Source organism: Typopeltis vanoorti, chromosome 6, assembly GCF_054136105.1.
Source record: "Typopeltis vanoorti isolate ZY-2024b chromosome 6, IOZ_Tvanoo_1.0, whole genome shotgun sequence".
Lineage (NCBI taxonomy): Eukaryota > Metazoa > Arthropoda > Arachnida > Uropygi > Thelyphonidae > Typopeltis > Typopeltis vanoorti.
In genome coordinates, this window is record NC_143554.1 from 85,775,001 (window position 1) to 85,801,543 (window position 26,543).

Sequence of the window (26,543 nt, forward strand, 5' to 3'; positions counted from 1 at the left end):
GTCATTTAAGGGAATACTGGTAAACAGTGAGGTGATGTCAAAGTTTACCAATATATCTGTATTATTTAAGACTACCATAGTAAATTCAAAAAGGAAAGACTGTTTTTAAAATCTGCAGCAGCACTCAGAAATCAACCAAATTTAAATAAATACAGATGCATAAAACCTCCCAAAGTTTGGGAAACAATTGTGAAAGGTCCTATTTTACATCCTAGGCCACCTACAAATGCCCATAGTGGGTGCACCACTTAGAACTTAGATTTCATCGTGTTTCATTTAGCATTGTGTTGTCTTTGTGTGTGTTATTTGTAATCCCTGAAGATGTCTCAGTGACTAAGAAGAAATATTGGAAGCATTAACATTAGTTTTAGTACTTTGCTAGTGCTGTAAATATTCCATTAAACCTCCTGCATACTATCATCTAACCTCCATGGAGTTGACTCATTGTGAGATGTCTATTGTTATATATAGCTCATCATACTATGCCTTAAATCACATATGGGCAACCCACGGGCTGGATCTGGCCCTCTACTTCTTTTGATCCAGCCCTAATCTATTTCAGCAAAGTTTGTTTGATTCATGGTGGGAGAAAATATGGTGTTCTACTAACTCACATTAAGCTGACATCATATGACTTGCACAAAACACTGTTTCTCCAACCAAGGTCTCTTTCTCACTTTGACTAGCAGCATGTGTGAAGTGTTACAATGTGTCAGTTCGGTACTTGCATTGGTATTGTGCTTTGTTCAGTGCCTGCATTTATGTTATGTTCTGTTCGGTGCCTGCGTTGATGTTGAGTTCTGTTCAGTGCCTGCGGTGTAGAAGACTGTTTTGTTTCACAGTTCTGAATATCGCTTATAAATTTGGAACAATGTCAGGGGTTATTGCAAAAAAAAGAAAAGTAGATGCAGAGAATCATCAATTTCAAGATAACTGGACGGAGGATTATTTTATTTTGAATAAAGGTTTGCCTGTATGTTTGCTGTGCAACGAATCCGTATCAGTCAACAAAGAATACAACTTGAAGAGGCACTTTATTTCGAAACATACGGATCACCCAAAAATTGATGGACAACTACGAAAAGATGAAATACAGAAGTTGAACTTGGATATCCAGCAGCAAATGTTCAACAAGCAAAGAGTGCAGCACCACAGCATTGTCAAAGCCAGCTTTGTGGTAAGCAAAAAAATCGCTAAGCATTCTAAGTCATTTGGTGAAGGAGAATTTATCAAAGAATGTCTGCTGGATGTTGCAAGTATAATATGTCCTGAAAAGAAAAAAAGACTTTGAGAATATTTGTTTGTCAAGACGTACTGTTGTTTGACGGATAGAAATTATGGCTGATATCAAAAAAAGTTTCAAAGAGAAGATTGCTAGATTGGAAGCATTTTCAATTGCTTTGGATGACAGCACCGATGCGCTCCGATACAGCACAACTAGCAATATTTATTCGAGGAGTTGATGCGGATTTCAACATCACAGAAGAATTATTTTAACGGCTTCGGCCGTTAAAAGGAACAACTACCGGTGAAGATATATTTGAAACAGTCAACACAGTCTTCAAGAGATTTGGGCTTAAATGGAGTTCACTCTCTGGCATATGCACTGATGGAGCCCCTGCAATGGTTGGTGCACAGAAGGGATTTATTGGAATAGTTCATGAAAGATCAATAGAACTACAGATCCATCCGGAAAATTTAACAAATTTTCACTGCATTATCCACCAACAAAATCTGTGCAAAATTGATTAAATTCACAAATGTTATGGAAGTTGTAGTAGCCAGTATTAACTTTATTAAGTCACGTGCACTTAATCACCGCCAATTTAAAGAGTATTTGGCAGACCTATTTTCGGATTATGAAGATGTCTTATTATTGTGAAGTGAGGTGGTTGAGTAAAGGTAAAATGCTAAAATGATTTTATGATCTGAGACAAGATATTGCAGATTTTATGGACATAAAAGGAAACACAATTAACCAAGTAAAAGTTGAGTGGGTGTGTGATTTAGCATGCCTTGTAGATGTCACCAGATACCTAAATGAACTGAATCTTAAATTGCAAAAACAAGGATAATTGGTACATGAACTGCATGGACATATCAAAGCTTTTTGTAATAAACTAAGATTGTTGGAAAGTCAGATAAGAGCTAAAAATTGTTATCATTTTCCTACTCTAGCAACTCGTAAAAATATCTCTTATAATTGTTATGGAGATGAACTGAAGGTGCTAATAGAGCAATTTGATACAAGGTTTGCCGACTTCAAAAACATAGACTCCACATTCGCTATATTTGTTCGTCCGATGGATGCTGATGTAAATAATGTGCCAGAAAACTTACACATGGAACTTATTGAGCTTCAGGTGGATTTAGTGCTAAAATCACAATTTAACAACATTGCTTTGATGGATTTTTATAAATTTTATTTGGCGGAAGAAAAATATACAAATTTACGTGCCTTTTCAAGAAAAATCATTTGTCTTTTTTGGCAGCACATATATGTGCGAAGTTTTCTTTCGAGGATGAAAATGCAATAAATCAAAAATTCGGACAAGAATAACGGACGAAAACCTAGAAAATTCTATGCGATTATCCTTAAGTAATATTAATGTCAATATTGATAGTCTCGTAGTTGAAATACAAGGCCAATCTTCACATTAAATTATGTTGTTCATTATATTATAAAATTTATGTAGAGCTTTATACCAAAGCATTATATTATAAATAAATGAAATATGAAGTAGCAACTTGTTTTTAATTTGTTTAATATTAATTTATTTTATTTAATAATTTGGTCCGGCCCTTGACTCGGAGACAGAATGATAATTTGGCCCCCGAACTAGGAAAGGTTGCCCATACCTGCCTTAAATGCATTCAACATCTCTATCTGAGGTAATGCATTTCAATCACCTACCACTCCATGCAAAAATCCTACTCCTCGCTGTCCCTGCTTGCATTCCATATACAGCTTCCAGGGATGGCTTCTTCTGTCTCCTCCCCACATTTTATAAACACCTCATGCACATAAATCTGGCAATAACCTCTCACCAATTGTCTCAATCAATCCCCCCCCCCCCATCTACAAGGCTCTGCAAATTGCATTTCCTCAGTCTTTCTTTCTTCATATTTAATGTTCTGAAGACCAGAAACCACCTTGGTCAATTGTCTGGATCCTTTCCAGTTTCTTCATCCTTTTGAAAACAAGGTGATCAAAATCTGTGTAAAATATATATGCAGCCTGATCAGAGCCTTGCACAATGGTACAACAATTTTAGCAATGTCCCAAAAGTTTTAGATCCTTATCCACAATCATCTCCAGATCCTTTATCTCCTCCATGGTATCAAAAATATTCCCACCAATTATATACTCTGCATCCCATCTTTGCTTCTCAAATTTTAAAACCTTACACTTTGCAACATTGAATTGGCTACCTCATCACTAGCTCATTCACTTAGTCTATTCAAGTCTTCTTTCAAAGCCACCACTGCTCTAATCTTTATAATTCTTCCTGATTTTGCATTATCTGAAATTAACTGCATATCACTATTCATTCGAACCTTTCATATCATTGCCATATAAGATAAACAGCAATGGCATTAACCAACTGCACACCACTGGTGGCTTTCCTCTTCTAGGGGTATTGCTTCCCTACACAACTTGTTGATACTTATCAATCACTAATCTACTCTCCAACTCTATCAACGTGTCAAATCTAAATGTACAACTGTATTGCAAAGTATTTAAGTATCTTGACATGATTTTTGTTTATGAAATATCATTGTTTAGTTAATTAAAAGTGGAATAAAAATTGTGTACAGCATATGTTAATTGTTAGAAGTCTTCTGTTGAAAGAAGAATATAAGCATACAGCAGTACATCTAGTTTCACTATCATTAGATAACTACTGATTTTCTGTTAAGCCTAACTGTGCCTCATGGTTAGTTACCAGTGGAATTATGATTTTTATTATAATTCAGGACTTCCATGGAGTCGCGAAACTCGTCAATGGGAGGCCCACCTTTAGAAAACAGTATCATATCACTTCTTGAGGTCATTCAGTTTGTGCTCTCAACACTATTAGGCAGTGCATTCTACAGTTTAAACACCCTCCATGCAAAGAAACCACTCCTTTATCCTCTTGCTCACAACTTCCTTTTGCAATTTCCAGGGATGGCTCTTGTCCTTGCTCCTTACCTGTGTTCCACCAAAAAGAACAACTCCTTAGTGTAAACTCTGTAACTACTTCTCAACAGTTTAAATGTCTCTATCACCTCTGCTATCTACCAAGCTTTATTCCACATTCCCTCAGTCTATCCTCAACTAATATTATACAGTCCTGATATTTTTGTTATCTATCCTCTGCACTCTTTCCAAAGTTAATTTATCTCCTTCAAATCCTTGGGACCAAAATTTTCAGCATAATAGTCCAGGTGTGGTCTGATTATAGCTTCATACAGTGGAATGACAACTCTTATCTCAGCAGGTCAGTATCCTTCTCAGTATTGCAGAAATCCTCTCGTCACCTTCTCACTACCTTTTTCAATACTGTTCCCTGAATTTCAGGTTTTAGTCAATTATCCCCCCTCCCCCCAATATCCCTTGTTTTCCCCCCAATTGCTCCAGTACAGTTCCTCCAACAGTGTATGCAGCTGCCCATTGATGTATTCCAAAGTTCATTATGCTTAAATTTAGCTGAATTAAATTGATCCCCTCTCCCTTTAATTTCCTCATCTGTTCAGTTTATTCAAATTCTCTTGAAGAGATACCACATCTTCACTATTACTAATAACCCTTCCCAGCTTTCTGTGTGTTGAGGCTTAAGTGCTATGAAGAATTCATGTTGGAGGTTTAATGGAATATTATTAGCACTGAGAAAGGATTAAAACTAATTTTAATACTTTCAATATGGTACTTCCCAAATGAACACTTTATTGGAGTATTTCATCCTGGAGGAGTCAGTTTTAATGCTAGAGGGTTAGGGCAGGTTCAAGGTTTAGAGGTACAAGAGGAGAGCGTTTCAAATACTGAGTACTCAGTAAATCTGTGGGACTGGATGGTATTTCACCACGAGTTTTGAGAGAATGTGCTAGAGAACTGACAGTGCCTTTGACCTGGCTTTTCAATGAAAGTCTGGCTGCTGGAAAGGTACCCATGGAAAGGAAGGAAGGTAAGATAGTACCACTGCATAAGGGCACTAGCAGACTGGAAGTGTCTAATTATAGACCAGTTTGTGTGTCATCAGTAGTTAGTAAGATCTTGGAGAAAGTAGTGAAGGACCATATACAGCATTGGGCAGATGAGGGTTATGTTATCTGTGAGAGTCAACATGGATTTGTGAAGGGGTGCTCTTGTTTTAGCAATATGCTAGCCTTTTATGATAAAGTTACAAGAGAATTAGATGAGGGAAAAGCATATACTGCCATTTTCTTAGATTTAGTGAAGGCATTTGACAGGGTGCCACATAAGCTGATATTTAAGTTGCAGCACATGGGTCTGGATGTCAGATTGGTCAACTGGATTCAGGATTGGCTGTTCAATAGGTATCAGAGTTGTGTATGGTGGGGCAGTTTCAAGGAAGCAGAGGATTACAAGTGGGGTCCCACAGGGCTCAGTACTGGGACCTATATTGTTTAACCTTTATATCAATGACATTGTCAGTGGATTGCAAGGGATATTCAGTTGTTTGCAGATGATGCGAAGCTGGGAAGGATTATTAGTAATAGTGCAGATGCGGCAGCCCTGCAAGAGGATTTGAATAAGCTAGATAGATATGCAAATGAATGGGATTTTGGTTTAATGCAGCAAAATGTAAGGTCTTGAGGTTTGGGAAACATCGATGGGACACTGCATACTCTATGGGAGGAGTTATATTGTAGGGGAGATGAGATCTGGAGTTGAAGATTAATAGAAACCTGAAATTTAGGGGACGTATTGCAAAGTTAGTGAAGGTAACACAGAGGATTGCTGCAATAATAAGAAGGACACTGACCTGCAGAGATAAAACAGTTATCATTCCGTTGTATAAGACCCTGATCAGACCATACTTGGACTATTGTTCTCAGATTTGGTCCCCAGGATTTGAAGGGAATAAATTAACTGTGGAAAGAGTACATAGGCGGATAACAAAGATTGTTTCAGGACTGTACAATGATAGTTATGAGGTTCGGCTGAGGGAATGTTTACTACAGAATTTGGTGAATAGAAGGAGAGATGATATGATTGAGACTTTTAAACTGTTGCGAGGTGGTTACAGGGTTGACACTGGGGAGTTCTTTCACTTGGTTGAACAGCAGGAATGAGTGATGACAAGAGACCATTCCTCGAAGTTACAAAAGGAAACTGTGAGCAAGAGGGTGAGGAGTGGTTTCTTTGTATGGAGGGTGGTTGAACCATGGAATGCATTGCCTGATGGAGTGGTATGATAGACTTGGTCTTTCTTAGAAAAGACCTCCCACAATGAGTCTTTTGACTCCATGGAGGCCTGAATAATAATATTTTGTCTCAGTCACAGAGACATCTTCAGGGATTACAAAAAATGTTTTGTAACAACATACAGAAATATAATACAATAGTGAGTGAAACTAATGTCCTATCTAGGTGGTACACCCTCTATGGGCATTTGTAGGTGGCTTCAGATGTAAAGAGGGATCTCTGATAATTAATGCTGCCCAAATTTTTGCAAGTTTTATGCAACCATATTTGTTTAAATTAGGTTGATTTCTGAGTGCAGATGCAGATTCAAAAAAGAAAGATTGTTTTTTGAATCTGCATCTGCACTCTGAAATCAACCTAATTTAAACAAATATGGTTGCATAAAACTTCCCAAAATTTGGGCAACATTAATTATCCGAGATCCCTTTTTACATCCGAAGCCACCTACAAATGCCCATAGAGGGTGTACCACCTAGATAGGACATTAGTTTCACTCACTTCTTCTTTCACTGTGCATTTATTCTCCACTTCCTAATTCAGGGTCCGTGTGTTACTTAGATGCAACTTCTTGTTAGTACCACTCCCAACTGACCTGGCGCTGACGGGGCAGGATAGCATATGTTCATGGGGCTCGTTTGCCTGCTTGTGGGATGAAAAACGCCAGATAAACTGGTGGAAAAACCCTACTGCCCTTGCCCAAGACCTGCTGACTTGGCTATGACTGAGGAAGATCCTCAAATTCCTCACGTCTTCAACGGGAATCAACTCCTTCCACAGTCATATGGTTGTGAAGCACAAAGCCACTAGGCTAACTGTGTGGACATTAGTTTCACTCACTATTGTATTATATTTGTGTTGTTACAAAAAGTTTTTCGTAATCCCTGAAGATGTCTCTCTGACTGAGACGAAATATTGGAAGTATTAAAATTAGTTTTAATCCTTTCTCAGTGCTGATAATATTCCATTAAACCTCCAACATGAAGCCTTCCCAGCTTTATATCTACAAACAACTGAATATCCCATTGCAATCTATTGACAGTGTAATTGATATAATGGTTAAACAATACTGGTCCCAGTGGGACCCCACTTGTAACCTTCTGCTTCCTTGATACCACTCCCTTATACACAGCTGATTAGCTATCCAACAGCTATTCCTCAATCCAATTCACTAACCTGAAATCTAAATCCATGTGCTATAACTTAAATATCAGTTTATCATATGGCACTCTATGAAATGCCTTTTATAATCTCCAAAAAAATTCCAGAATATGCCTTTCTCTCATCAATTGCAGTTTTTGCCTTTTATTATAAAAGGCAATCGGATTACTAAAACAAGGGCATCCCCTTACAAATTCTTGTGGACTTTCTTATATAAAAACATTAACCTCATCTGCCCAATGCTGTAAATGACCCCTCAGTAATTTATCCAATATCTTAACTACTGATGAAATACAAACTGGTCCATCCAGTTGACACATCCATTTTACTACCATCCCTATGCAATGATACTATCTATCTTGCTGTGCTCTGTTCCTTGGGTACCTTTCCTGTGTCGGACTCATTGAAAAGCCAGGAGCTGTCATTTCTTTAGTGTATCCAGAGTATTCAGTCTTTGAAATACTCTCTTCTTGCACTTTTAAGCATCAAACCAGCCCCATCCATTGAGTAGTATTAAAACCTATTTCCCAGGATGAAAGAACCTTGGTGTTCATTATGCTCCACTACTATATCATTTGCATCAGTCACTATGCTTTTTTTTTTTTTATCTAACAATGTCACTCTTCCACAATCATTCCTCTTCTTACTAGCCACATAAAAGAATTCCTTATGATTTTCTTTGGATCTCATGGCCAGTCTCTTCTCACATTCCAGTTTTGCCTTCTTTTACCATATTAGTTAGTCTCCTGGCCTGAGTGTTATATTCTTCATGTGTTTACTCTCCACTCCTCACCTTATTTCTTCCCTAACCTCTTTTTCACCTGAAATTCCTGTTTGATATTGTTTGTCATCCACTTTACACCAAATTGTGTTCTGTGTTTCACTTGTGGTATACAACTTTCCATTGCTACTAATAAAGGTTTCTTCACCATTTCTCAAGGACTGATGATATTTTGCCCTTCTAGTTTTTCCATCTACAGAACTATCTCAAGCTGATTTCTAAGATTATAATAATCACCTCCCTCATAATTCCACACGAATTCCTTTCTCTTTGATACTGTCTAATGTCCATCTTCCATCTCAAAACCACATCCCCACTCTCTCTAAGTGGGGAGAAAAGATGCCATCTTAGTTACAATCAGATCTGATACTGTGACCAAATATAAACTCTTGAACCTTGTGCTCTTTCTACTACATGCTGTCTAAGACATTTGTCCTCAAGACTTCCATTCTCCTGTTCCTAATTTATACTGCTGTAGTTAAATTCTCCCATAACGATCATTCTTTTTGCACTTGCCAATCCCAACTATCTAAATGTTTCCTACTCTTTGCTCTGTGCTCTCTGGCTTATTTCAACATCTCACTAAATATCCTGTCCTGGTCATCTCCATCTAACACCATATGCTCACAAAACCATTAGTGCTATTGCCTTCCAAATTCTCTACACTTGAGAGGACACACAACCCATCACTTACAAGCAGTACTCCACCATCATGTTTGTCCTTCCTATCCTGCTGAAAAATGATATACCTTGCTACTTCTATTTCTGTTTGTATTGTCTTCAGTCAGTCATGTCTCAATGATTCTAATCTTTGGACAGGATTAGAATCATTGCCACCAGTTCATCTCCTTTAAATCAGATACGCCTGGTATTAGCATAAAGCATCATCAATGCATTGTCAATGTTTCTATACCCATCACTATTCCCTCGAGTCCACCGGATTCAGCATTACATGATGTATTTCCCCTTCTCCCAAGTAACTATTCCCACAAGAGGCCACTGTGCTACCACCCACCCTGATAATTCTAGTTTCCTTGCATCAACACACTGACTTGCTTAGAGAACATGCTCCAGATGCCTAAATCCTTCCTCATTCAAATGCAAGCCATCTTTTGCATATGGGGTCCTTTCTGTCCTCGAATGGCTTTCAAGCATCCATGTAATCCAGGCCTCTTTCAACACAATTTTGGCTATCAATTGTTCATTATTGATGCTTTTCTCTTTAGCTGTGCATTATACCTGGGCAATATGCTCTTCCCTCTGTCTGCTTCATTACAACCTCAAATATTTTGCCACCTGATTCAGTGCTTTCAAGTCATTTGTGCCTACCATCACAATCATCTCATCCACTTTTTCACCTCGGTTAATTGCCATAGTCATACTATCTATTGTTCCTCCAGGCTAATACTCCTCTGGCATTCTATTGCACACCATGGATCATCAGTTGTACATGCATTGCACCTTGTACCACTCTTTTCCTTCCTTGCTCACCTGCATCCCTCACTCTCTCTCCTTGAACACTTTTCTTGTTCTCATGCTTACTTGCCATCCTATCATCTCTCCATTCCTGGTTCCTGCACTGTCTTGCTTTCCTCTCATTCTCCCATTCTATCATTCTCATAACTCTCTCTATATCCTACTCTAATTCACTTTGCAATCACTGTTTCTAGTTTCCTAATCTCTTCTTGCATGCTTCTCAACTCATTCCTCATACATTGCACTTCTTCTCTCAGTGTATCTCTCTTTGCAACATCATCCTCCAAGTCAACACCATCCTCCCAAACTAGTCTTTCAAACCTACTACACTCTCTAATTTTTAATTCTTTTGCATGCTGCTTATTTCTCTCTCCCTCGATTATGCTACTAGTAACTGTCAGTATTCACCTGTTTTTGGCATAACACTGAAGTCCATTATGCTAATTTCTAAATCACAAAGGTCTTATTTTCTACATTTTATGCAGACATGCACTCTTGATTTCTCACCTGCTACATTTCTAACTGCAGAGATAAGTACATGCTGCAAGCACTTCATACTACAAAATCTGGTAGTGTGCTGTGTAAAATCTAGTCCTTAAATGGTGGAGGACTTGGTGATAAGTCATTGGCAAACTGAATTGCCAGTATTGAAACGATATGAAAATACTATGTTTAAGTGCAAACTACCCACAGACTATGTTCTATCTAGCTTTGATTTCCCTGTAAATTTAAAGAAACTCTAATAAATTAAACTTTTTTTTTTGTTTTCGCTGCTACCAATACATCCAACTATAACCTCACCCCTAGTTTATCAATTTAGCAGCAACAAGAATCAGGAAGATGCACACATCTTCCCACGTCACTGGAATTAAAATACCTCGGCATTTGATACTGTGAAACTCAAGTGGAAAAGAAACTTCATTGCCCTACTAATGAATACTGCCTGCCATTACTGAAAACTTATTTTTTGCTGTTTTTGATACCATGATGTCATTCATGCAATTGCAAATTAAAGAATACGGTATGTTTCTACTGTGGAGAGCTGATGGATGAGAGAGAGAATTGTAAATGATTCCTTTATGAAAATAAGTATAAAGAATGTGTTGATTTTTCAGCGAATTTGACTTGTTAAGAAGTTAATACATCTCATTGTGACTTTTGTTTTTTGATTGAAAATTGGATGGAAAGCTATTTTGTGCTTATGCAATTGACAGTTATCAAGTAAGAAATAAAAGAACATTCCAAAATAATTGTATTCTGTTTCAGTGCTTGATAGTTGAAACTTATGAAGTAAACTGTTAATGTTTTTTGGTACTACTTGCCTTAAATAGAAACTGAACATACTTGCAATAAGGTATATATATTACAGATGATACAGGTATGAATGGTAATTTCCTGTGTGATTGAGTGCAAAGAAATTTGTTGCTGCTGCTTTCCTCTTAATAAAACTTCCATTAACTTAAAACACTTATGTCTGAGTCTCTGACTGAAATATGTTAACTTTTGTCAACATTTGTAGATATTTTGTATTTAATGTCAGAAGATTTGACCCACTAAGGTTATGAGTGTGTGTAGAAAGGTAACAATTTTATGTGTTGTGTGTATATACACTTTGGTTAATGAAGTGTGTGTGTGAAAAAAAAAAGTAAACATTGTTCTCATATATGTAACATAGTAAATCATCAAATTGTTAAAATTAGGTGAAAAGATTAGATGGCTTAATATATGACAAGATTAGTCAAGAATATTCAACAACTTAAACAATTTTAACAAAATAGTTACTGCTTTAAAAACTTCAATATTCATAAAAGAAAATATAATTTTCTGATGTGTAATAATAAACACTCATCCCACAAAACGGATTGATTATCCTATTATTGGAATGGATTTGCCATCTTCTGCCATGCATACAAGTGTTGGGTTCTCTCATCTGTAACCTGTCTGTTAGCACTCCAAGATCCTAGTCTCTATCAGCTTGTTCACTCCCATTTATAAAGTGACTATCCTACTAGGTTCTTTAGATTAAAATTCAGTGACCCCACATGTGGCAATGGCAACTATAGTCATTCAACCACATCGGTATATTCAAATTTTCTTAGAAAAAACATCAGGTTTGCAAAAGTTTCTGCCAATTGCACAGTTCTTCAGTAACCTATAGCTAGTATAATCAGATGTGACACATTCTACAGTACTGTGAAGAGAGGATGGGGGAAAAATGAGTCAAAAACTAAGGTTAGTTGTAGAATGATTTTAACTTGATTATAAATTATACTTACCAAGAAATTCTTGTTTAATCCTTTATTCAAGTGTAAGCAAACATGAAGAATATAACAGTGAAGAATTAATTCTTCACCGTTATATTTAAACAGAAATATTGACCTCTGCATTAATTCAACCTTGCTATCTTCTTGGCTCTTCTCTCTCACTGATGAGACCTTGTGAAGGTTTGAAACTAGGTGGTTAGTGACCCTTGCATAATACATAGTTTATGCACATCCAAAAGGAAGTGCACTTTGCATTATGGGATATTATGGCAATTGATGTGAAGTCATCTGTTTCTGTGTACAAGTAGCTTAGTCATGAAGATCCTTCATGTGCAACCTTTGTTTGCTTACACTAGGTTAAAGGATTAAACAAGAATATAATTTCTTAGTATAAAAGAGCAGGATGGAGATTTCAAAGAAATTATGAGGAGAAAATTCATATACAAGAAACTGATTAAATGCTTAGTATTGAGATTAGTAAATGATATAGGCCATTTTCATATCACCTTTCAAATAGTGTGCTTTTTTTATCATTTTAGCATCTTATTAATATAATCTTGGATGAATTATTTTAATAGCTTCTTTATTTGGAAGATCATAAGTTGATGCAGTTTTGTCTTTACAGTATACTGTCATTATGGATTCTTAGCAGGTAGATTAGAGATTAGCCATAGCTTTTTGAGTTGCCCATCTAATTTGCTGAAGATATCTGAAAGTTGAAATGATAAGATTGAAATGTTCTCTACTGTAGTAGTATTCTTATTGGATATAGCAACCACATGTTTATATGATATGCAATCCACTGAGTGGGTTGCACTCTCCCACAAGTTTTTCATAAATGTGTTTTGAAAATTATTTTAAAGTTAAGTAGAACTTGGTATATATTGAAAAAAAAATCTGAAAAATTTTCAGAAGTATGAATTATAAAAAAATTTCTGATTTTCTAGGAGTAGAAAATCTGGCTAGAGTATTCCAGGAAACTCCAAATTTTGGAGATGCTGAGGCTCAGAATGATGTCAGCGAAAAGCTGCAACATGTAAGTAAAATTTTCATGAATACCATGATTTTGACTGAGATGAAATGCTCTTAGAGAATTGATATCTGAAATAGCACTTTTAGTATAGTTCTGAAAGTTTGTCTTAGAAGCAATTACTAATGTTATGTGGCTTTTGGTTTGCATTTTTGTACACATTATTCTTAAATAATGCACGGAAGACTGTGTGTATTAATTTTGTGCCTAGTGTATAGACAATTTTGATGCATTTCATAATTTTAGCCACTTCATAAGATTAAAAGTTCTGATTACTTTACACTTTTAATGCAAGCTCGTAGAATAAATAATAGTTAACATTTGGTAATTCTTCTTCCTTTCCAGTAATAGGCTTAGTGGCCTGTTATGGTCTCTTCCCATTTTTTCAAAGGCCATCCTCTATTCCTTCTCCCTTGAGGTTGATATCTCTGTATCTCTCTGGGAGTCTTACTTCACTCATCCTTTCTGTTCATTCTAACATTTGTCATCTCAACCACTGAATACATCAATATGGGTGATTGGAATACCAAAATAGGAAAGGAAAGAATAAGTTCTGTTGTAGGTCCATATGGATATGGCATAAAAAATGATAGAGGTGATGTATTGAATTTTGTTTAAAACATAAAATGATAACTGCAAACACTTTTTATGAACAAAAAGAAAAAAAAAGTAGGGTATACTTGAAGATCTCCTAATGGTTCACATACTAATCAAAGATATAGAAACAGAATAACAAATTCAAAAGCTGTGCCAACTGTGGATCAGACCACAGATTTGCGAGAATTACAATAAAGAACTAACAGAACATTCAAGTGGAATACAGATAAACAAAATAACTAACACCAAGACTTTATTTCAGAATAACATAGCACATTACATTGAAAAGAAAGAAGATCACAACAAATGGATCAAGATAAAAGAAGCAATATTGAATGCAGCAGAAAAACAATCCATTAAAAAAAAAACATGGATGACTAAAGAGATACTAGAACTAAGGGATAAAAGAAGACTCTTGAAAAATAACCCCAATGGAGGTGAAGAATATAAAGGCTAAGATAGACAAATAAAAAAAAAAATACAAAGAAGAAAAACAGATGGATCAATAATAATTGCTTAGAAATAGAGAAATTAGATAAAGAAAATAAACTTGTAGATTTGCATTCAAAAATAAAATTTTTTAATAACCAAAAGAAAATTAGGCCAACAGTTAAAAGATAAGAACGTTGTTATAAATCCAGAGGACAAGATATACAAAGATGGAAAGAATACCTCGCAGAACTGTATGACAACAGGCCTGGCAAACCTATGTAGTGTTCATTCAAAAAATCCAGGTATACTTGAAGAAATAGTAAGCACAATTAAAAACTACATAATGGCAAAATGACTGGATGTGATGGAATATCAGCTGAGTTAATAATAAAGATAGGGGAAAAAGAAACAGATTTTTTAATAGAAATAATATAGAATATATATGATAAAAGCATACCAGAAGACTACATACAATCTATTTGCATTCCAATACCAAAGAGGAATAATGCAGCAGAACGTACAGATTTTAGAAGAATTAGTATCATATCCCATATTTTAAAAATACTATTGAAAATAATAAACAGAATGTTTATTAGAATTAAATGTTATAAGTGAACAAAAAGGATTCATGTCAGGAAAAAGTACAATTAATGCCATTTATAAATTAAAAACTATTATTAAAAGATTAATAAAAATAAATAACATAGCTCTTCTTTATAGACTTTCAAAAAGCACTTGATACAGTAAGCCATGAAAAGTTAATAGAAATAATGAGATATTCAAATTGATACAAAAGCCCTCAGGATAATAGAATTATACTGGAATCAGAAACGAAAAATAATGAAACAATAGATATCAAAAGTGGAGTGAGACAAAGGTGTATAATATCGAATACACTTTTCAATATATATATATATATATATATATATATATATATATATATATATAGTGAAAAGATAATGAAAGAATGCAAGTATACTTCAGAAACGGTTGAGAAGAATTGTGAAAGAAAAGCTTGGTGAAGAACAAGCTGGATTCAGGCCAAATAGAGGCTGTCAGGATCAGATCTTCACTTCTCGACAAATAGTCGAGAAAGCCTGGGAATATAACAAAGATCTGTATTTAAGTTTTGTCGATTTGGAAAAGGCATATGACAAGGTGCATATGAGAGAGAGAAGCTATTCAATACGCTGCAGTTATATGGTGTCAATGGGGCATTATATCAAGCAATACTTAGTCTTTATTTGAGTTGTAAGTCAGCAGTTAGAATTGAAGGAAGTACAGGAAGATGGTTTAATGTTAAATCTGGTATGAGACGAGGATGTACATTATCCCCTCTGTTATTCATTATCTATATGGATCACATTATGAAGGAATGTGGTATTAAACCTGATATCAAAATTGGAGATGTTAATGTCAGCTCTTTGCTTTATGCGGATGATGTTATACTTCTAAATAAATCCGCTACAAGTCTGCAAGATTCTCTGACTAAATTGAATAGCTGTTGTAATAGATATGGTATGAAGGTCAACAATAAAAAGACAAAGACAATGAAAATAGGCAGAATCATTGAAAATGTCAACTGTGTTGTGAATGGAGACCCTGTGGAACAATTAAAACATTTCAACTACTTAGGCTTGATTTTTACTGAAGATGGTAAATTAAATATAGAAATAGACAACAGAATCAGCAAAGCTGGTATGGTGGGAAGTCAATTGAATAAATTCATATGGAATAAGAAAGAAATTAGTCGGAACACTAAATTAGCTGTATACAAGACAGTGTTCAAACCAGTTTTAACTAATGGATCTGAGAGCTGGGTCAGAAGTAAAACACTTGACCAAAGACTAGAGACCGCAGATATGAGAGTCCTCAGAAAGATTAGAGGCGTGAACGGATGGCATCAATGGCAATATCATATTAAAAATGAGGATATTAGGAAAGAACTTGACATTGTCAGCATCCAGGAATGCGTTAGCAGAGCTAATCTCAGGTGGTATGGTCACTTAAATAGAATGGGAGAGGAAAGATTAGCAAAGCAAGTGTTCTCTGCCAGGTTGGCAGGAAAACGACACAGAGGAAGACCAAGATATAGGTGGATTATATAGGTGGATTGATACGGTACAAAGTGCCTTAGACGATAGAAATATAAGATCTGATAATGTTGGAGTCTTGACAAGTAACAGACTGATTTGGAGGAAAATTGTAGACAGGAAGTTAGTAATGATGTAATTTTTTCATGTAGTACTGTCATATCCTGTACACCCCTTGAGGGTACATGGCAGGAACTTGATGACGATAATGATAATTGAAATGGGAATAAAAATAAATGGTATTAGAATTAACTATCAGATTTACTGATTTGGTGTTCAGAGCAAAATCAAAGTTTAAATACCATCAAAAAGTCAGAATTATGGCTTAGTATTAAATACAGATAGCACAAAGTGTATGGTAATAAGCAAAAAAAAAAAAAAAGCAACAAAAAACAAATTTAAGAGGTATCAACAGGATTCATTCAAAATGTAAAGGCTTATAATGCCTTGATCAGGCCTCATATGGATTATTGTGCACAGATTTAGTCATCAGGTTTTGAATGAATCCTGTTGATACCTCTTAACCTCTATTAACGAGGCTACTCCACATTCCAAAGCTGGTCAGTGGTCTTTGGAATGTGGAGTAGCCTCGTGAATAGGAGGAAGGGGGGGGGGGATATGATTGAGACATAAGCTAGTCAAAGATTATCAGGTTGACATGGAAGATTTTTCATAGAATGGGAAAGGGGGGGTAGAACAAGATGCCATCACTAGAAACTATATAGGGAAGAGGAACGAGGAGAAGGTTCTTTGCATGGAGAGTGGTTGTGAGTGGAATGCATTGCCTGAGTGTGTTGTTAATGTAGACACATCAAATCAGTTTAAAGCATGGTTGGATGAGCATTGTGTGCAATAGTGTGTACCTCCCATGATGAGTCTGACTGTGGAGTTCAGATGTTATTAATTATATTTTAGGAGTAATGATTACAGAAGATGGAACAACAGTTATGGAAATAAAATCATAAATAGCAAGGCAAAAGAAGCATTCTGGAATAATAAATTACTAATGGACCTCTGGAATAAACAGACTAAAATAATAATAAAATCCTATGTATGGTCCACGTTGAATTATGGATGGGAGATGTAGACATATACATAATCAAGAAATTGCAGGCCTTTGAGATGTGGTGCTATAGGAGAGCACTGAAGATTTCTTGGAATGAGAAAAAAAAAACTAAAGAGGTATTGAAGTTGATGAGAACCAAAAGAGCACTCATAGAAGACTATAAAGAGTGCAAGATGACAGAACATATTAAGAGGGATCAGCAGAGAAAATGTTTCTGGAAATATTGGAGGGAAAATTAGAGTGAAGGAAGATTTCCTGGTAGACCAAGAACTTTTTGGGTTGATGATGTAGTGAGATGGATAACGAGCTATTATGAAATCAAAAAGATAGCAGAGGATTTGACACTCTGGCATACCATGATTGCTAACCTCCAAATTGGAGAAGCTACTTTAGAAGAATCTAAATAACTGGATATTTCAATCTTGAAACTTAGATATCATCTTTAGCATAATTGACAATTCAAATATGCAGAATAATGATTTGAATGGGAAAAGATCCACATACTGGTGGTTATAGTGAGTAGATGTGAAACATAATACATATGCAAAATATCATTTACAATTAATAAGACTTAAGTTTTTGGTAGGGGGGAACAGTCATTACAGTTGGTGCCATCAAAATGCTTCAGCACTCAAGTTTGAAATGGTACCTTTCATAAAAGGCAGGTCCTCAACTAAAAAATTCTGTGGTTAGTCTAATAATAATTCTGTGCCAAGTCTATTTTATTGTTATTAGACTTGGTAAGTTTTCTGTTTAAGGTAAGCTACAAGAGTTTATAAATTAAAGATACCAAGAAATTATATTTCTGAAACTATGTAGAGACAGCAACTTGATCCTCAACTGCATTAAACTAAAAAGGAACTTTACATCAGCTAAAGTGCTCCGTATTTATTCCGGGTTGGAAAAAGCGTTAAGGGAACAAATCCACGAGGCACAAAAAAAACTTAGTATCTGCCCAAGCCAGTTTTGCAACTAAAATTAGAGCTATCCAGCTATGTTAATCCTGAAATTTGGGATATTTTAGACAAGATCACAGACGATACGGCCAAGCACCTGTTAATCAAAAACAAGGAAAAATTAATAAAGTTCCAAGCATGAAAACAGCAAGAAAGCACAAGACAATCAGGATGCCATAACCAAAGGAGCAGCCAATCGCCCACAACTGAAGTTAGGAGCAACCAGCCACCATCAGACCATGGTCTGGTTATTAACAAATCAAACTACAACCTCCACCAAGGGGAACTCTCGCTACTGGAAAAAGGCCTAAACTACACCATTGTATCAAGGTCAGTAAACAAACTGGATATCATTTATCATATTGACAGAGGTCTAAAATCCCTCCCCACCAATCTAGCTGACAAAATACATATGGAAACATCATGCATACTAAACTCAAACGAAAAAAACTAAGCAGCAACCTAAACAAAATGGGGGGGGGGGGGACTGGCTGTCAAATCACTAATCATAATCATAAAAGATCACATAATCACAAAAGCAGATAAAGAGAATGGTACTATTGTTTTAGATTGGACAACCTACATAGAAAAAAATGAACCATTTGGTATCAGACCACAACACCTACCAAATGGTAAACTACAACCCCACGAAACGCATCAAAAAGAAAACAACTGAATTAATTAAATCAGTTAACACATGGCCAGAAGAAACTATCCAAAAACTAATACCTCATTATGCCTGCGTGCCCAGAATTTACGGCCTGCCAAAAATACACAAAACAACACTCCACTACATCCGATTGTTGAGGGAATCGACAGCCCAAATTACCACTTAGCCAAAAAATTAGCTCCCACATGCAAGGAATTGGTAGGTCATTCCCCTTCCTACATAAGAAAAAAAAAAAACACATAAGCAAAATTAAAAAACATTACACCCAACGACCAAGATTTATTAGTCAGTTTTGACATAACTGCCCTTTTTACCAATGTCCCGATCAATGAATACTATTGTGCTCCTACAGAACATATTTCCATAGGACATCACTGCCTTCTTTTTCCATCTACTCTGCTCCAGATATTTTGTGTGGCAAAACAATTTTTACCTTCAAAAAGAAGGTATAGCCATGGGCTCACCCCCCCCCCCCACTCCCAATAGCTAACTTTTATATGGAAGACTTTGAGCAACCAGCTCTAGAGTCAGCGTGCCTAAAGCCCAAAATTTGGCTCTGATACATTGATATTTTTGTCATTTGGCCCTGCACCCACGAAGCACTAAATACATTCCTTAGCCACCTGAACAAACAACATAAACATATCCAATTCACCATTGAAATATAGGAAAAAAAAAAAAAACCTTCCTTTCCAAGACACTTTTCACATGTCTTCCCTTAGGCTGTCTCTCCTTCTCAGTCTACTGCAAATCCACACACACACAGGCCAGTACATACACAAAAATAATTATCATCATCCAACTCAAATACTAGGTGTTATAAGCACCCTTAAACACAGAGCTCAAACTATTTGTGCAAAAGGATGAACACAAACGACACATTAAATACCTCAGTTTTGGAAAAACCAGCCTTTCAGACCATGCATTCCAGACATACCACAGAATTGATTAGGGGAAAGGTACCAAGTCCCTACACCGCACCAAAACCTGGTTCAAGAGGAAATTTAAAGGAGCATGTGAAATGCTCAAACACAATCCTAATCTGAACAAAAGTAATGGTCTAACCATCCCAAGAATGGGGAGGACCTATTTGCAGCCATTATAGCAACCGGGACAAGCCAAAGAAAAATCTCAATACAAGAAGACTTGAAGTGTTTTTTTTTTTTTTTTAACATTCAATAGCAACCTGAACTGTACAAGTCCGAAAGAAAAGCTAGGGAGGACTTTAGCAGGGTTTATTGTGGTGTTTTTTACTACTAGAGGTCAGTTAAAGTTATAAGTAAAAGATCAGTTAACAGCACAGATTCAATTTACCTTTGTAGAGCGCAAGAGCATGTAGCTTGTTTTCATATACACATGTATTTTTCTGATGATTACCTCAATACAGGAGTGGAAATATCAGTTGTTTTGACCCCTGTATTGAGATTGTATAAGATAATTTTCTTATAAGTGAAATAATCATTTCAATATGTGTATTTTGTGTCCCTAAATTTGAAAATATGAATAAGAAATTATATACTTACTTTAATCATTTGTCCCAAGTGTAAGCAAACAAGTTTGCACCTGAACTATTTTCCAAGTCCTGAAAATTGTTGAGGTGCAAACTTTTTTGCTTACACTAAAGGATTAAACCAAGTGTATAATTACTTGGTATCTTTTAATTTATAGTATAACCAAATGGAAAAACTTCCTACAAGAGGATTTAGTTTTTAAAATTTTTTTTAAAAAAATCCTTACTTTCACTAAATTCAAAGAAACCATTAGGTTCTCTAGTACTAGATTTATATGAAATCTGGTTACATCTGAGCTTCAAAAGACTTGCCTCCATTTTCAACAATACTGATTAGAAGTCTCCATTGCTTTTCTAGTAAACAGATTGGTGTCCTTAACCAAAGTTTTATTCCCTCCTGTAAAAATAAACCTGCATCATAACCCACATAGTCAAATCAAGAAATTAATTTCAATAATAGATGAGATTTTTTTTCAGCTCAGCTAGGATACTATCAAATGACTAATTTTGGTAGAATCCCTTGTTTCTGTGGTCAACCAAAAGTACATCTAAGGAGTTCCTCTTAGACCAGTCATAGATTATATTGATTCTCCTACACATAGTAACTTCTATCGGGGCTATTGAGCTCTGTCACTGGCTATTCCAGCTTTTTAATAATAAAAAAAAACATTTTAAAAATGGAATAAGAAATGAGTAAATGTTTTTTTTTATTGATTTTTACCTGGTTCAGAAATTTTGCTCTAAAGACCAAACATGGAACTTTTCAAGCCACTTCAATAAGCAGGATGGTAGTTTCACACTGGCAATGAAATTTGTCTACCACCTAAAGATAATATACATCCATGCTCATGGCAGGATTTGAATTTGCAGCCTGTTGGTTGGAGAAAAGGTACCCTAATCGGGCCAGCATTTATCAATGTTCCATTTTTGAAGCACTTCAAATGCTGTCATAAGTTTTCCTATTGATATAATCAGGCTAATTTAGCTGTAGAAACAAATTTACAAGAAGATTGAGAATACTGCTATGGGGAGTAGACTCCGAAAAGCAAATTTCTACCTCTGACTTTATGAAGACTGTTTGCCTCCTTACAGCTGCAATCTTCTTTTTGGGTATATTATATGAATATATTTGCTATATAGCTGTTCTAAAGCTGATCTTCCTTCATTCCTAACCAAGATCAAAGCCTATACTTTGTTATATATTTGCTGGAATCTCTCAATCAGTTGCAAGGATCTTGAAAATTGTGCATACTTTCTTTCTTGTCAAACTTCATGTTAATTTTTAAGGATAAGTAGTTTGTCTCAGCTCTCCCTATCAGGTGTTTACAAGGTCCTTCGTGATTGTCTTCTCATATTTTGGACCAACGGAATCTTCTGTTGAGAAAAGACTGCAGAAATATCAGTAATACAGCCTATATTAAAAAAAAAAGGTCTGGTCTAGCCTAGTACAGTGACCATAATTCTTCCAGTTGAGGATCTGCCTTTTATGTAGATTCCATTTCAAATTTGAGGCACTTCTACATTGCCTCAACTTGAACCATAATGATCGTTTCTCTCCAAGAATTTTGGGAGTTTTGTTATAAACAATTGTATATCAGTTTCATATATAATGTACTCAAACCACTCTAGCACATGGCTCATTTCTTGCTAATGAAATACATTGGTCAGCTTTTTTTTTGTCACTGAAGAATTTCCAAGTTTCAGATAGAAATATCAGATTATTTAAGTAAAACTTTCTTGTCCATGTCCATAGTCTGTAGTGTCAAAACTCGCCTGCCTCCACTTGGCAGAAGTAACAATGGGGGGGGTAGTGACCCTCATTCTCACCGAGCTTGGGTGATGGCCAGCCATATGAAACAAGGCAGATGATTATGGAATGCTTAAGTGATGGCTTCTAGCAAGAGCATGGAATGAAGAGTTGGATGGAGAGACCAGTATTAAGTCAGCACTGGTCAAGAAATATTTAACAGCACAGACTGTTTATATCTCTAAGATCTAAAGATTAAATAGTATAGGTGTAAAGTGGATAAATGATTAAGCAAGCAATATAAGTCATTATGACAGTAATATAAGGTGAGATATGATAAATCGGTTTCATAAGAAGTATGAAGCAGGCTACCCTGTACTCCTAACCTATTCTAGAAAGGTGACTTGGTTAATAAGCTAAGTGATGGTATGAGCAAAACTTAGCCAGACATACTAAGAAAATTGTTCTTTGTTATATAGTCAGAAAAATGATATTATTGATAGATCACATTGGTTGATGAAAATAGAGAACTCCTGCAGGAAATATCTCTTAATTGTTTCTTAAATCCTTCAACTATGTGTGAATGTAAAGCTTAGTGAGGAGGGACTGGTTGAGTGAGGTATTGAACTTAATGTGAAGAGATTAGATGACATATTATTAAAGGAATGTTTTAGGATATCAGTGACATTATGTATTTTTTTAAATAAAAGGTTTGCAGTGGGAAGGGTCCTGATGTAGGATAAAAATTATGCTAATAAGATGTCAAGATTACACTTTAATATTCAGGCTAGTTTGTACCTAGAATTATGATTCTATATTGCCTCAACTTAAACCATAAGTGATTGTTTCCTTTCCATAACTTTGGGAGTCTTGTTGTTATAAACAATTTTTTTCATATGTATCAGTTTCATATATACTGTACTCCAACCATTCTAGCACATACCATATTTCTTGCTAATAAAATTTCAAGTTTTGAAGATAAGGATCCAGAATTGACTGTCAGCCCAAGTTTATTATGGGGAGGGTAAGTAATCTAGTTAACTCTTACAATAGAGTAAGATATATTAGACAAATGAGTTTCTTATACAAAAGTATATTTAGGTTGTTGAAATCCTTTGGATTGTCACCTATCATGTAAATGTCACATATTATGATCCAAAGGAATTTAAATTGTGAAAGTAGTAACTCAATTTGAGTTACTGTTCTGTCTGAATAGCAATTTTGCATAGAGGAGCAGTCTCCTGGAAAAGACAGTCTTCTTTTCCAGAAGACAAGGATGGTGCGATTGCAGTGCACACATTCGATAAGGATATATTGTGAAGATGGTGATAAAAGATGAGTGACGAGGAGGATGTTGAAAGTTTTTTCACTTGGTTATACTATAAATTAAAGATCCAAGAAATTATATTCTTGGTTTTATCGTTTATCTAAGTGTAAGCAAACAGTTTGTGCATGAAGTCACTTCACGTGAAGCCCTTCCCATAATGCTTAGCATTATAGATGTCTGTAAGGATATGTGCTTTACATTTTGGGATACTAAGGCAATTGATGTGAAGTCATTATCCTCTATATACAAGTAGTCCAGCTGTGAAGTGACTTAATTTGCTAATTTTGTTTGCTTACACTTAAAGGATGAAACCAAGAATATAATTTCTTGTTTTCTTTAATTTATAAGATTTTTACATATAGAAATAAAAAGGTTAGTTTCACTGAGACTTTATCAGGCCACATGTGGACTATTTTTGGTCACGTGGGTTTCAAGGAGAGGTACTTTGGAAAACATGTAGAGAAGAGTAAGGTAGTACAGATATCTAGAATGTTAGGTATGAAGATAGATAGAATGCTATTTGCAGATTGATGAATAAGAAAGGGTAAGAATATACATTTGAGAGGTTTATTCCATATTAACAGTCATGAGACCAGGGAGAAAAGTGCAACCACCCTAGAAGTTGTATAAGGAAGAGATCTTTTTTTTTTTAAGCAGAAAATAGTTGGCAAACAGAATGCATCCACTGTAATAACTGGAAACAGTGAAAGAGTTTAAGGCATGATTTGAAAAGCATTGTGTGTGTATATCATTGACGACTAATGAATCATATCTACCTTTTGAACTCCATTAAGATTTGATGGTATTGATAATGATAATTCCAAGTAAAAATGTAATTGTCATTGCTAAGGCATTGATTAGTCTACATTCAGGTAATTGGTACATCTGGTCTCCTAAATATAATTTTTATTACATGACACCTCCAAAGACTCGCTGAGAGAGGGCACATACTCTACAACTATCTCTACCGAACTGCATCTACACCAGTGCCATCTATCCTCCACTAGTATTCTTACAGACAATTGCAAACATCCATGGTGGGATTCGAACCTGCAGACTTTTGGCTGGAGAGTGGATACTCTAACCACCTCAGCCAACCAGGCTGGAATATCTTGAAAACATGGTTACAGATGTTTGGGAGATATTGCATGGAAAGTAGATGAGGAAAAACAAGGTCATTCCAGGAACAGTGAATGAGAGTGAAAAGTAGACCCACAACTGACTTTACACTGTGTACTGACTCCAAAGAGGCCTAGAAATAATACTGATAAGTACATTTTAGTTTGAACATCATTCTAATAACTTTTTTTTAAAACTCCCCCTGCTTCTTTCCAGCTATTAACTGACATTTTTTCCCCACACCTCTAATGAATTTCTTAGATGCGTGCCATGCTTACATACTTGGAGGCAACTCGTTACAAACTCCAGTGTGCATTGTCTGAACTAGATGGTTGTGTAAAACCCACTCATCCCTTAAACAGTCATATGGAGTATCATAAAGATAAACAGGTATGTATACCATTGTTAATGAATTTACCAATTCTGTTCCTCTGAGTTTCTTGACTTGCATGATTTTAAGTATTATTGTTAATGAGACAGCAGGAATTCTTTAGTCAACTCAGTGAGACAAATGTAGCAACCACCTATCCACTTCTCATGCTAAAAATTGATTCCTTGCATTCTGTTAACTAATGGATAATCTTTATCTTCTGACATTGAAAAATCCCAAATTCTAATTGCTGTAAGTTGGAAACATTATTTAAGTTTTTTGTATGGATTCTTTTATTTTCCAAGATCTAACTCATTTTGCTCTGTCTTTATAGTCAACATTCCATAGATCTTGAGATGCTTCTGTAATTCATTTTCAAGGAAAATCTTGATATATCTTTCAATTGAGGCTGAATTTAACTACCTTATATAAAGTGGCAGTTTATTTTGCAAGAGAGGAGCAAACTGGCCTGAAAATTAGATAACGTTAGCTGCTTTGAACATCCCACATGCTGTAGTCATTAGTCTGAATATTTATATATTCATTTCTTTCTTTCAACATAGTTTAAACCTTATAAACTTGAATGAAACTTCATGTTTTATTATTTCTATTCCTTTTAATTTCATGTCTTGTTGCTGGCATCAACATTCTATTTCTATTTTTTTTTTAAATTGAACCATCTTTCACAGATTATCCTTGAAGTTGGATTTTTTTGCCCATTTTTTTGCTTTTATTGTTAGACCGATAGGTCTAATCACGCAATACTATTTTGAATGTTCCTTAAAACTAATTCATGAATGACTTTCAACACTTAAGCAATGCATTTTTTTGCACTCTCCAGCTCTTTTGCTCACCTTTTTTTATACAATTTCCTGTAGTGGCATCTTTTATTTTTGTCTTTTTCTGCCCAGAAAAAAAAATTCTTCCGCATAAATTAGGTATAAACCCTGTAATTAATGGCAATCTCTCAATAGCAATACCAATATACCAGTGGCTTGACACACCAGATTTGCCTCCCTCTGACTTCTATCTCTTTCCAAAACTAAAACTCTTCCTTGCTGGTCAGCATTTTTCTTCAAATCAAGAGGTGACTACAGCTGTAGAATGGTATTTTGCAGATCTTATTGAGAACCACTACAGGGATGGGATAATGGTACTGGAGCATCGCTGGAATAAATATTAGTCTTAAGGGAGATTGTTGAAAAATAAAAATTTTGAAATTATAAATTCGTTTTTTCATTGTTAGGCCGAGAACTTTTCAGACCACGTTCATATAATTGAGTCTCTACAATTATGTTGTAAGAACTGCTCAGTTTTAATTAATTTTGAATATCATACAGAAAAGAAGTTATTTTTTATCTTGCTTAAAACTAATTGATAATCATTTCCAATTTCAATCATTCTCCTCCACATTTTGTGGCCTAATCTGTGGTAAGTTAGATTTTGCAACCTTTTGTTGCTGGGTTAATTAATCGTCTGAGCATCTCTGTGCAACCCACAAACCTTCAACCTGC

General features: G+C 35.4%; 1 protein-coding gene across 1 annotated transcript in view; it reads left to right on the plus strand.

The window, feature by feature from the left end:
• Positions 1–26,543, plus strand: part of Nost (Nostrin) — a 281,655-nt gene that overhangs the window by 217,255 nt on the left and 37,857 nt on the right. The window contains exons 10-11 of the mRNA XM_090394525.1: positions 13,060–13,148; positions 24,921–25,049. Coding sequence (XP_090250651.1) covers positions 13,060–13,148; positions 24,921–25,049 — 218 coding nt within the window. The remainder of the gene's footprint in view (positions 1–13,059; positions 13,149–24,920; positions 25,050–26,543) is intronic.